General features: G+C 40.6%; 1 protein-coding gene across 3 annotated transcripts in view; it reads right to left on the minus strand.

Moving 5' to 3' along the window:
- jph1b (junctophilin 1b) overlaps positions 1-13,043 on the minus strand; it is a 147,773-nt gene that overhangs the window by 49,188 nt on the left and 85,542 nt on the right. For all 3 annotated transcript variants that reach the window (XM_063065210.1, XM_063065206.1, XM_063065196.1), the window contains exon 3: positions 9,115-9,233. In XM_063065210.1, coding sequence (XP_062921280.1) covers positions 9,115-9,233 — 119 coding nt within the window. The remainder of the gene's footprint in view (positions 1-9,114; positions 9,234-13,043) is intronic.

Here is a 13,043-nt window from a genome sequence, read left to right on the forward strand (position 1 = left end):
GTATAATCTTAAAGCATACACTGGAGTAATCAGGGTGGTTTGTGGGCGTTAGGAAGATGGGGTAGTGAGATGGGGAGAGAGTGGGCTGGAGGCAGGGAGACCTTCCAGTTGGGTGCTGAATAGCAGGTGCCACCTTCTTACCTCCCAGCCAACCAGGACTGCTGAAGTAGGCTCAATGCCACAACAGAAATCCAACTAAAGTATGTCAACGACCACTGTTATAAAATGCCTGCACATTAGGTTAGTGTTACACTCTGTAGATGACATATTTCAAACCCAGATCCTCTTTCACTTCCTTTGTTGCTATTACTATTAAGACCACCGTCTTTGGGATGAAAGGTTAAGCAGTGACCATGGTTGCACAATCAATTGGATGGGAAACGCCCCAAGATACAATTCAGACAAGTTTGTTCAAAGCTCTATTCAAATAAAACCACTGAATCAGCTCATTTGGTTATTAATTTTACGTTATTTGCAAGTCATACTCTATGTAAACTGTCACATTTACAAACTGCTCTTGTGCTTGTGTTTTTAGGTTAACAAACAGGATTTCACAATCCCAGTAGGACTAACGTTAATTAGAATTTTACAAATGGCCATGAGAGGGTGGCCTTAACCAATTTTGAGAGTAGGTGTAGTTCATGTGCTAAAGATAATCACATAGAGTTGTTAGATAGAGAGCCTGGAGCATAGAGATTCAGTTCAAAATCATGATGATGCCACATGTTGTACATGTTGTACTGTTCCCCTACATGCTGCCTTTTTTTGTTTTGCAGGTAATAGGATGTGCTGGGTTTGTGAGACAATGTCAAATAAATCTCAGCAAGTCACTGCATTGCATTGCAGACAGCGCTATGGACAAGGCAATGGATGTATCTGGGGTACCTCCTCAATCTCAAGGTCATTCCATCACCTGCAAAGAACGGGAGGATTCTCCAAATTTTTCAGTCCATGATGAAATGAGACTTTGTGCTTGTGTGATCCTGGCAGTGCTCAACTGTTTATGGATAGATTGTTAAGTACTGCTTGCAGACACCGTGCAAATGAATGAGACAGATAGGGCAAGGATTAGATGGTTCGATCCTGCGAATTGTGCACCAGACATGCCTGGTCAGTTTTTCACTTTGGCCTACCCCCAATATGCCTTGAACAGCTGGCAAAGATGAATATAAAATGCCCAAAGGCACTGAATAAGAATTCTTACCAAAGCCAATGGATTCAATTCATATCCTGAATAACCAACAGGATTGACCTCGTTAATTATTTCAGTGTCATTACATTTATTTCATTATTTCCCTTTACACTTCTTTAGAATCCTGGTTCTGAAGGTTGTCATAGCCGGGGTTGGTAGTGGGGTTAAGCTCCCACTACCTATAAAGTGCTCCAAATGGTGTGTGTCTCCAACAGCCTCTGACAACCAAGTCCAGCTCTCGGCCTTCATGTGTGGCTTAGCTACTAGGCCCGGCGGAACTCTTTCTACTGACAAGAGAAAGGGCAAAGGCAGACCACTGGCGTCTCAAAACCAGGTGCTTCAGACAGATGGGGCTTGTCAGCCTTGGACAGCAGACCGCCTAGGAGAAGGAAAACTCAGATTTTAAACCTCCGCCGCCTTGTGGCCATACCCACCCATGGGAAAGGCTTTTGAAGTAATCCCCGAGGAAGAAATCTGTAGCTGGGGTCCCTAAGGCAGCTTGATATTGTTTATGTAAGGGTTTCTCTTTTATGTTAACTGCTAAGGCTAATAAAATGGCTTCGCTGTAATGTTAACTGCTGAGGTAATGGGTTCTCTGTAGTAGCATGTTTGGGTTATAGGTAGAGATAACAGGACTTTGGAATTCAGTTGCTAACCAATGGATGAGATGTTATTCTTTCTTGTTTGTGTGAAAGCTGTTGGTTTTCGCTGGCTTTGGGAAGAAGGCACGAGGGGAATGAAGAGAGGAGATGCGACTTGAGGAGTCGGTGGGCTGTCCGACCCTCCGGGCTCCGGCGGGAGCCGAGGGTCAACGACGATCGAAGGAGGATCAGCGAAGGAAAACTGTAAGCTCCAATGAATTGTGCAGGAACTGATTAAATAAATTCTTGGTGCCTTTTATTTTATATTTTGTTCTCTGCTAGTCTCATAGTCCAAGTAAGAGTTATAAAATCTTATTTGTTTAACTGCATATTGTGTACTGACACAGGGGACACTTCACGCAGTATCCACCCAAACGGGAGTTCTAAAGTTTGGCAGGGCAGGGGGGGTTACCACCCCCAAGATCATGCCACTAGGCAAAGTGAGTGTTACATTTACAACTTTACTCTGACAAGCTGTATCGACACTTGCCCTTCCCTTGGACTACATCAGTGACGTGGAGAGGGGGAACCCGCTGCATGGGCAACAGCTGGTTCTTCAAATCTTCCTGCCCAGGGTTGTGCCCTGGAAAGGACACGGTCCACCAGAGTTGCAAACCCCTGATCGACGACTGCCTACTACTATTTAGAATCCCACAGGTTAGCTTCTCACCAAAACACTGCCTTCAGGTGGGCGCCACACAGCGCAGCGGTTAGCGTGATGCTATTACAGCTTGGGGCCACAGAGTTCAAAGTTCAATTCTGATGTCATCTGTAAAGAGTCCGTATGTTCTCTGTGGAACGTGTGGGTTTTCTCCTGGTCCTCCCGTTTCCTCCCACAGTTTGAAGACGCACCAGTTAGTATGTTTATTAGTCATTGCAAATTGCCCCAGTAACTAGGCTAGGGGCAAATCGGTAGACTGCTGGGCAGCACGGCTTGAAGGGCTGAAAGGGCCTATTACGCACCGTGTCTCAGTAAGTGAACAGCTTTACAGATTGAACTGGCTCAGACCCAGATAACTTTTCAGTCTGATGTTCCATTTGGAAAAAAAAACCCGGTAGATTGTATTTTTGATCATTTTGAGATTGCCAGTTTCCTCTTTGTTCCTCAGTAAGCTGTATTCCACAGCTACGATGGGCAAATTCTGTGCCTTAGTTCCTGAAGAGAAGGGACTCTCATGAAAAGACCATGATTACATCACAGACATACTGCCTGCAGCCTTTAAACCACTAAATTCTGCTAGATTAAATTGATGGAAATTGGCTTCCAGAATCCAATAGGTTCAGTGATAGGGAGTAAAACTCTTCCATTTTATTAGCACTAATTAGAATATAAAATAGGCATCAAGCAAGATTCCAGGTATGAACTTGATCCTCCACTGCAATGTACAAAATATTTTAATTAAAACAGTCTCTTAACATTTTAATCTGTTTTTGTTGAAATTTCTTCTTCATGCATCTGAGTTAAAGCAGCACTTAAAGTCATTCCTAAAATTAAAGATGTAATTTCCACCGTACAAAGCACTTGGATACTCAGAAGTCAAAAGCAGTACTATATAAATGTACTGTATTTGTAATAGTTAAAAATATACCAAGTAATCATCAGGTATAAATAGGCACCATCATAGGCACAAGCCTCCCCACCATCGAGGACACCTTCAAAAGGTGGTGTCTCAAGGAGGTGACATTCATCATGAAGGACGGGGCACTGCGTGACAGATGGAAGTGGTACACTCTCAACAGAGCGAGAGCGGGAGTTTGTAGGACGGGAGACAATATGGTGAAGTGGTGTTTAAAGACCAGCGAATCCTGTGAGTGTGGCGAAAGGGTGCAGAACATTGAGCACGCTCTGCGCAACTGCCCACTCTCACCTGATTTAGCTGACACTGACCTGCTCAACATCAACTAAACAACACTAGAGTGGCTGGCTGTCTGGTGTGACAAGCTATGATGATGATGATCATGAAGGAGCCTCGCCATTGAAGACATTCACTCCTCTCATTACTACCATCAGGGAGGGGGTACAGGAGCCTGAAGACCAAACTCTGAGCCTGAGGCCTGCGCAGAATCAGCATGAAATCTAATACTGACAGACTTCTACAGATGCAGTGGAGAGTTCCCTGACTGGAATGGAAACATCAATGCCCTAGAACGGAAAAGCCTACAAAAAGTGGTGAATACAGCCCAGTCTGTCACAGGAAAAAGCTCTCCTAACACTGAACTCATTCCACAACCTAAGGACTCACATTCAAAGACTCTACAACTCATGTTTTCAGTTTTTTAAAAACTCAATCTATCTATCTAGTATTATTTATTTATTTATTTATTTATTTCTACAGTGTGTCTTCTTTTGCAGTTGTTTTTTCCAGTCTTTGTGTGTATCTTTTCATTGATTCCATTGTATTTCTTTATTCTACTATGAATGCCTGCAAGAAAATGAGTCTCAGGGTATATACATACAGTATAGTGACAGGTGCGTTCTTTGATATTAAATTTACAGTGAACTCTGAAACTTAATGCTTCAGGAGCAGTTTCTTTCTTTCACCATCCCATCAGATTTCTGAATGGTCCACAAAATCAAGAACACTATCTCTCTATTCCTCTTTCGAACTATTTATTTATTGTAACCTACAGTAATTTGTTAAGCCCACACAATACTGCTACTGCAAAGCAACACATTTATTGCCAGTGACAATAAAACCTGATTTTAATTCTGAAAATTAATTGTTTCTTTGGAAAGTGCACAGTATTGCAGTTCATACCACCTGAGAGCCTTTAAAGAATCCATAAATTTAAATCATTGTGCATAACAATTCCTGATAAAAACTCTACTGTTCATGAATTACAGTACTGTGCAAAAGTCTTAGGCATATATATAGCTAGAGTGCCTAAGACTTTTGCATAGTACTGTACTAATTTTATGTATTCTTTTTACTGCTGCAAAAAAGCAAATTTCATCACGTATGTGAGTGATGATAAACCTGATTCTGATATGGGTTTCTATTGTAGACTGAGAGTGGGAAGAGGGCAGTGAGAAGGGAATTATGGTTGGGGAAAGGGGAAGAGAGAGGGGAGGGAGTGGGAAGTACCAAAGAGACATTCTGTAATAATAAATAAACCAATTGTTTGGAACCAAATGACCTTGCCTCGTGTCTCAAGGCTGGGTCTATCTGCACCTGCACCACTCCCTGCCCCAGCACTCCTCTGCTAAACCCTCTATCATTATATTCAATGTAGGTCCACACAATATGAATATATTGAAAATATGCAACTGATCATTGCGTGAACATATACCACTGGTCCCACACCCCTCCCGTGGTGCTCCACCCTCACCCTCCCCGATATCTTTTGCTCCCGCCAGATTTACAAACTCGCTCTCCACTCCACATTAACAAATATAGTACTGTGCAAACATCTTAGGCACCCTAGATATATATATATATGCCCAAGACCTTTGCACACTACTGTATATATTCAAAATTAATCATAATTATGAATTATCATCAATCACTGCAATTGACACAAATTTGACTGATCGTTTCCACGGATGCTGCCCGATCTGCTGAGTTCCTCCAGCGTGTTGTGAGTGTTGCTTTGACCCCAGCATCTGCAGAGTATTTTGTGTTTTGAATATAATGACACAGGGTTTAGCACGTTGATGTGAAATAAATTTCTCTGAAACTCTGCAAGGGTCCTTCTCAAACCTCCTGGCTTTGTACACACTGGAGAAGCTGTATAAAGGCATTTTGTGTGGATTCTCTGGGTCATTTATTGTGAGAGTAGGAAAGCCCCACACAATGATTTCTGTGGCTGCTGACTCACTGCACCAATCTCAATATCCTTGCCTCCGCAAAATATCCTCTAAAAATACAGAGAGAAACTAAAATCAATGTTAGTTCTGGTGCTGTGTAGGAGGAAGGAAGATAAAGTCCTAGCTACTGATATGTTTGACTGTCAAAGCACCTAGTTTATGTGGTTTGAAGAGTGAGCCACTGTCCCTGCTTTGTACAGCAGACCTCAGAACAACACCATTTGTTCATTGCTATACATTTTATTTGAAAATTTGCTCCATAGAAGCTCATTATTTCCAAGTGGAAGAATTGGCAGGACCCTCCTCTAAACGGGAGACCTCTTTAGTCTTTTGCTGAATGTAAGTGACTGCACTTTAAAACTTCTCATTGCGTGAGTAGGAGTAGACAGGGGTGGGTAGCCGGGGAGACAGATTGTTACCTAAACCTCTGGATCTGAGTATTCAGCTGCACAGCTATAAGAAAGCCATACTTTTGTGTGTGTCAAACTCACATATTTTGCCTTCTTCACCCTTCAACATGCATGGTACTGTAGTGGTTAGCATAATGTTTTACAGTACCAGTGACCAGGGTTCAATTGCCACCCGGTCTGTATGTTCTCTCCGTTACTGTGTGGGTTTCCTCAAGGTGCTCTGATTTCCTCCCACAGTCCAGAGTCTAATTTGCCATAGTAAATTGTCCCATGATTAGGCTAGGATTAAATTGGGGGATTGCTGGGGGGGGTGGGGTGGGTGGTGTGGCTTGAAGGACTGCAAGGGCCTACTCCATACTGTATCTCAATAAGTAGATAAATAAATGTTCTGCTGAAGAGCACAACTTGACCTGGCCATTTTTCTTTGTATATTTGATAAATTTGTCAGTACTTTGTTCCTCCTCTCACAAAATGTGCCTTCAAATGTTGGTGGCATTGGTCACACAGTATCCAGTCCTAACTGCCCTTTCTTGTATCTTGTGGTAGTCATCGTGGTTATAGTTAACACATGGTGCTAGATAGAAAATTTCTGGATGCTTATCGTGAAGGATGACTTTTATACCAAAACTGGAACAGAATAGCATTTGATTTGGAAAAACTTGAGGTGATGATACTTCCAGTAATAAAGATCACTAACTGGGATAGGAACATGTTGAAATATCCCTGAGGAACTGCTGTGCTTTACTCTATGTATTCCAAGTTTGTCAGTGATGTGGGTGTGGAAATAGAATTCAGTGAGAGAATAAAACTGTTGAAGTGAAATGTTGAGCTTCTTGCATGTTAAAATGATTGGACACATCCAGAAGAATATTCCTGAGTGCTTGTTCTTGCATGGAAACAGTGAAGGATCATGACACAAATTACTTAGAATATGCATGTCTATCCTGCACTTGGGGCCCTTGGGTAATGTCAAAGCTGGCTTGATAAAAAGCTTGATTTAAGCTTCTGGTCAATGTCAACCACGAAGGTGTTAGCAGTGGGAGGATTAATGTCGGTGTATGAAATGTTAAACTATCTTCCTTAAAAGGCAATGGAAGCAGAGTTCCAAAGTCACATGTCTCTCTCAAATGGATCAGCCCTTCTTTTTTCAAAATCAGTGACCTTCTAGTTCCAGGTTCTCTCACATGAAGAAACATGCTTTCCATGTCCACTGTGCCAAGATTTCTCAGAATCTGATATGAAGTCTTCTCATCATTCTTCTAAGCTCCAGGTACAAGCCTAGCCTGATCAATCTTTGATTATAAGGTAGCCTGCCGGTTTAGTATACTTCCTTTGTATAGCTTTCAACATTGTTGGAGACCTATACTGTATACAGAAGTTGATAGTGCCTTATATTACAGAAGTATGAACTCCCAATTCCTGTAGTCAAGCTTTCTGAATCACTTGCTGTACTTGCACACTAGCCCCTTGGGAATCGTGCATGAGGACAGACAGGTCCCTTTGGGTATCTCAAGAGTTCTGCAATCTCTCACCACTCACATAAAATGTTCCCTTTTATTTTTCCTGCCAAAATGGACACTCCTATTTTCCTACTTTATACCCCATTTGCCAAATCCTGGCCCTATCTATCTTTATCACCTTCATGCAGTTATCCAGCCATCAGAAACTGGGAAATAGATTAATATTACACCCCATCTTGCCCAGTAAAAAACGCTAATGGAAAAAGATCTTAATTATCTAAGCCTACTCACCGACCTGAGACAGCATTATTCAAATTCTAGGGATTCATAAATTTGGAAATGATCAGAAATAAGGGTCAAAATAGGTGGAAGTCCTCAGTTAAGAGGAAGAATCTCTTTATCAGAGGCTGGTGATTCTGTGGAATTCATTGCCTTTGACAGCCAAGTCATTGCATATATTTAAGGCAAAGGTTGATAGGTTCTTGATTAGTAAGGGCATCAAAGATCGCAGGGAGAAGGCAGGGATATGGGTTGAAAGGGATAATAAATCAGTCATGATTGATTGGCAGAGCAGACTTGATGGGCCAAATGACCTAATTCTGCTCCTATGTTTTATGATCTTATGGACTTAAAATCAAAAGCCTTGCGTATGGATAATTTCTACAATATTGGGGATTATGAAACCTGAACCAGCATTAGTTAAAAAGAATCAACAAGAAAACTAGTTGGTGGGACAAAGTCCAAATGCCCAGAAGTTAATTAGGATTCAGAGAAAAAGGAAAGTTGCAAGAGAAGACAGAATGTTTATTAAAAGTCAGTCAAGTGCACAGGTTATTTCGCCGTATGACATATGCCCAGAAACTATTTGAAAATGTATTATGTAACCAAACTGGACTTGGATTTGCACCAGGAGCAATACTGCATTTGCAACCATGATGTAAAAACACCCAAATCTTTTCAATTTACATTGTAAATTTGATTACTTAATTTTCAGTTAATGGTGCATGTGTATTCCTGACAACATTATGCATTAAACAAAGAGCAAAGCACACTTGGAAAGTATACTGGTAATTTGTAACATCTGTTGGATATGGGGTTTACCATGACAACCAACAGATATCCTGATAGCTACTGGTGCCTCGTTTGCATGCAGAGAGAGGGTTCACATGGGAAATTACACAACATACAGAAAACCAACAGACAAGAAAATAAAAGATTCTCTCCAACGTAGGTCTCAGCTTTCCAAGGCTGTTATTCAATTTAAATCTTTTAGATATTAACTGATGGGACTGCAGTTTTGATTCATTTGTTGTGACCAGATGACAGGTTTGCAATGTAGCAATTACCAGTATACAGATCTCAGAAATATGAATAAAGTCTTAGTTTCAAATATTGTCGTTAGATATTTGAGATTCATCAAAATTGATTCTATAAGAAACGAGTTCAATAGAAAAGATTCAATCCTAATTGTTATCACAACTGGTGCATCACATCATTTCAAACTTGCATATTGTGAAGTGCCAGATTTTCAACTTGTGATATAAACAAAATTTGAACCCGTCTTCTGAATAGCTCTTTTGTGTGTTAAAATGTAAGAGTTTACCTGGCTGGCAGAAGGTTGGGGACAACTCCCTGGCAACTCCCCTTGCGATGTCGGATTCCTGGCGAGCAGCTTGCGCGGCAGCATCAGCTGCGTCAGCTTTGGCCCTTGCATGTGCGGTTCTGCAGAGAGAGGAAAAAGGTGTCAGCTATATAGCAGTGGATTTCTTCAACTTGCCATCAATTCTGGCTGATGAGGAATCATGTTCCAGGAGGGTCCACCGTGATGCTTCATATCCCTCAGCTACAAAAAGACAAGAATATGAATACAGCAATGTTAGCATTTGCCCCAGACAAACAGGAGCAAAAAAAAAAAAAAATGCTTTTTGAATAAAAGCTTTTTTTTCCTGTTTAAAGAGAATTACTTGTATCAATTCCAAAAATTAAGAACAACATCATTATCTTTGGTTTATTTATATCAGTATATGTTATCTAAGAACGTGATGAAAAACAATTTCAAGAAAAACAATATATTTGCTATGCGCCTTTGATGTTGTGCTGTGCTCACATATTTACTGGCTTTGGCACTTTTTTTTGGAAATATCTTTGTCACTGGGTAATTGTACGGAATTAGAAGAAGAAAGGACATGCTTGGACCTTGCTTTCCTTGGTGCACTTGCCAAGAAATGTGTGAAATGTTAGACTAGTTCCCTGATCAGAATAAGCTAAACAACTGAGAGCATTAGAGAGAAAATTTGACTTCAGGCTCCCAACAAGTTGTAAATACACCTGCACAGAGCTTGGAAAAGGCTGGGAAGTGTGCTGTGCTCCAAACAATATTGCCCAGTAAATGATGGGAATGCCAGGACTGTGTGATATTTAATCCAAATGATCAAAAGCTGATACTGTAAGAGCTAGGGAACAAAAAAATTGCTATTTATTTATATTTCCATCTGCACAGTTTGCTGTCCATTGACCTTGTTTATAGTTACTGTTCTATAGATTTGCTAAGTACGCCCGCAGATTAAAAAAAATCCCAGGGTTGTATGTGGTGACATGTATATACTCTGATAATAAATTTTACTTTGAACTTTGAAATTAACTTTCCTCAGAATTGTCTTTCGGACTTCTAGGAGATAGCGGTTTCAACACAAACGCAGCTGCTCTGGCCTTTATTAATCTGGACAGAGACAGTGCCGTCATTGAAGATTAAAGATGTGGCATGTGTCCAAATAGCTCGCCTACATACCTTTTGGAATGCAATGAAATGGACTGCTCTTCACTGTTAAATCCATTTTACAATAGTACACGTTGAATTGTGGTAGAGGGGAAATGGCTGAAAGAAAGAGGCATCACAAACATGAGTCTGTCATGGAGTAAGCTGGAGAGATAGCAGTACAATGGCTTTACTATCCTGACAAAGTCCTTCCCAAGAAGATGTGGATTGATTTGCTGGAGAAGAAGCTGGAAAGGATGATGAATCTGGATACCCAGCTTGCTTTGTACTATCAAACCTGGTGTTCATAAGACAGCAGTCAAACAAACTCAAGATTAAGCCAACAACTGGCAAAATCAAAAGTCTAGGCTTGTTTCTCTGCTGCTCTTTAAGAAAATGATTCAATTATTTTAAACCTTACTACAGGGTTGAGCTGCTTACTGCTTCACCCTTGCAAACTGAAAAAACTGTGGACGAAGCCGCACACCCATTAGGCCACCATCCATTGAACAAACTGACAGGTAGGCCTATACTTTGAGGCCCCTGCTCCAGTCTGTTACCTGTGTCTTCCGGTTCTCTTAGTGACAAAAAATCTTTTAATCTCAGCTTCAGCGTATTTCATTCACAAATACCTGGGTCAGAGAATTAACCATATAACCATATAACAATTACAGCACGGAAACAGGCCATCTCAGCCCTTCTAGTCCGTTTGAATTGCTTATTATTATTATTTTGTCTCCTTTGTAATTGCACAGTTTGTTGTATTTTGTACATTGGGTTGTTTGTCCACACTGTTGGGTGATATTTTCAGAATCAGAATCAGAATCAGGTTTAATATCACCGACATATGTTGTGAAATTCATTGTTATGTGGCAGCAGTACAGTGCACAATAATAAATACTGTAAATTACAGTAAGCATATATATATAGAATATACTTACTGTAATTCTTAATTACATATATAAAACTGTTAATGTATATATCTATCTTAAAAGTTAAAATAAACAAGTGTGCAAAAAAAGAGAGAAACACAAAGTAGTGAAGTGGTGTTCATGGGTTCAAAGTTCATTCAGAAATTTGATGGAAGAGGGGAAGAAGTTATTCATTGATTCCATTATAACTCTTGGATTTACTGAGTATGCCTGCACAGAGACAGATCTGTGCTTTGATAACAAATTTACATGTACTTTGATAACAAATTTACTTTGAACTCTAAATTTCTCCTTATCCCACTCTCAACTGTCTGAGGTGTGACCATGTCACCTCATTCTTTAATTAAAAAAAAGCAAGCTGGTGGTTTCACAACCATTTGTTCTATTTGTTATTAATTTTGCTGCTTGAATCTAATATGTGTTGAAGGGAGTTAAACTGGTCTGCTGTACATGAAATTGACCAGCCCTTTAAATCCCAGTCCAGTAACTGTTATCATGATACTATTGTGCTCACTTAAAATCCAGCAGCTTCATGGTCACCATTGTTATTAATAGCTTTTTGAATTTCATATCTGATTGATCAGATTTCAACTTCTCAGCTCTCAGTTGGGACTTGAATTTGTGCCTCCGTTTTTTATCCAGACTTTGATGGATAAGGTCCAGCAGTTTAACATCATATTATTACCTCAATGTGAAGGAGCTTCAGCTATCAACTGGGCGCAGTAACGTCAACCTCTGCTTATGTGGGTCTCTGGGTGGAATGTTATCACAAGATAAAAATGGTGTCCAGTTTGAAATCCTACAAAAAGTTGTGGATATAGACTAGTCCATTAGGGGCCCTGAAAGCAGCATTCATCAGAAGCAACCCCCACCACCCAGGTCATGCTCTCTTCTTCCTGCTGCCATCAGGAAGAAGGTACAGGAGCCTCAGGACTCGCACCACCTGGTTCAGGAACATTTATTACCCCTCGACCATCAAGCTCTTGAAACAGAGGGAATGACTTCACTTGCTCCACCATTGAAATTTTCCCACAACTCTTCATCTCACATTCTCGATATTCACTGCTTGCTAGCTTATTAACTGATTGATTGATTGATCAATTTATTATTATTTTATTATGGGTTGTACATGATGAAATAGATGCAATTGATAATAAATTTACATTGAACTTTGACCATAAGAGAAACAAAGCAAATGAAATCAGTGATTAAATAATCTGGTTTGCTGCAGTTGTCTGGGTATCAGAAGAACGCCCAGTTATCTTTAGAAATTATCTTTAGATGTTGTCAGCAAAACAAAAGAGGTGGTCATTGACTTCAGGAAGGGGGCCGTGCACTTGCTTCTGTCTTCATCAATGGTGCTGAGGTTCAGAGAGTTGAGTGCTTCACTGTGACCATTACTTATAGTCTTTCCTGGTCCAAACATGTAGATGTCATGGCCAAGAAAGTTTACCAGTGCTTCTACTTCCCCAGGAGGCTGATGAAATTTGTCTTTCCCCATTGACCCATACCAATCTTCTATTGATGTGCCATGGAAAAGCATCCTATCTTGATGTATAAGCTTGGTATGGTAACTGTTCTGCCTGTGACCACAAGAAACTGCAGTGTTGTGGACTCAACACAACAATCAGCTTCCCCTCCATGAACTCTCTCTATACTTCTCACTGTCTCAGTAAGGCAGCGGGCATTATCAAATACCCCACCCACCTCAGACATTCTCTTTTCACCCCTCTCTTGTTGGGTAGAAGGTACAAAAGCATAAAAGCACCTACTACCTGGCTCTACGACAGCTTCTAACCCGCTATTATAAATCTATTAAATTGTTCCTTAGTATGATAGATGGAC

The sequence above is a fragment of the Mobula hypostoma genome, chromosome 1 (assembly GCF_963921235.1).
Source record: "Mobula hypostoma chromosome 1, sMobHyp1.1, whole genome shotgun sequence".
Lineage (NCBI taxonomy): Eukaryota > Metazoa > Chordata > Chondrichthyes > Myliobatiformes > Myliobatidae > Mobula > Mobula hypostoma.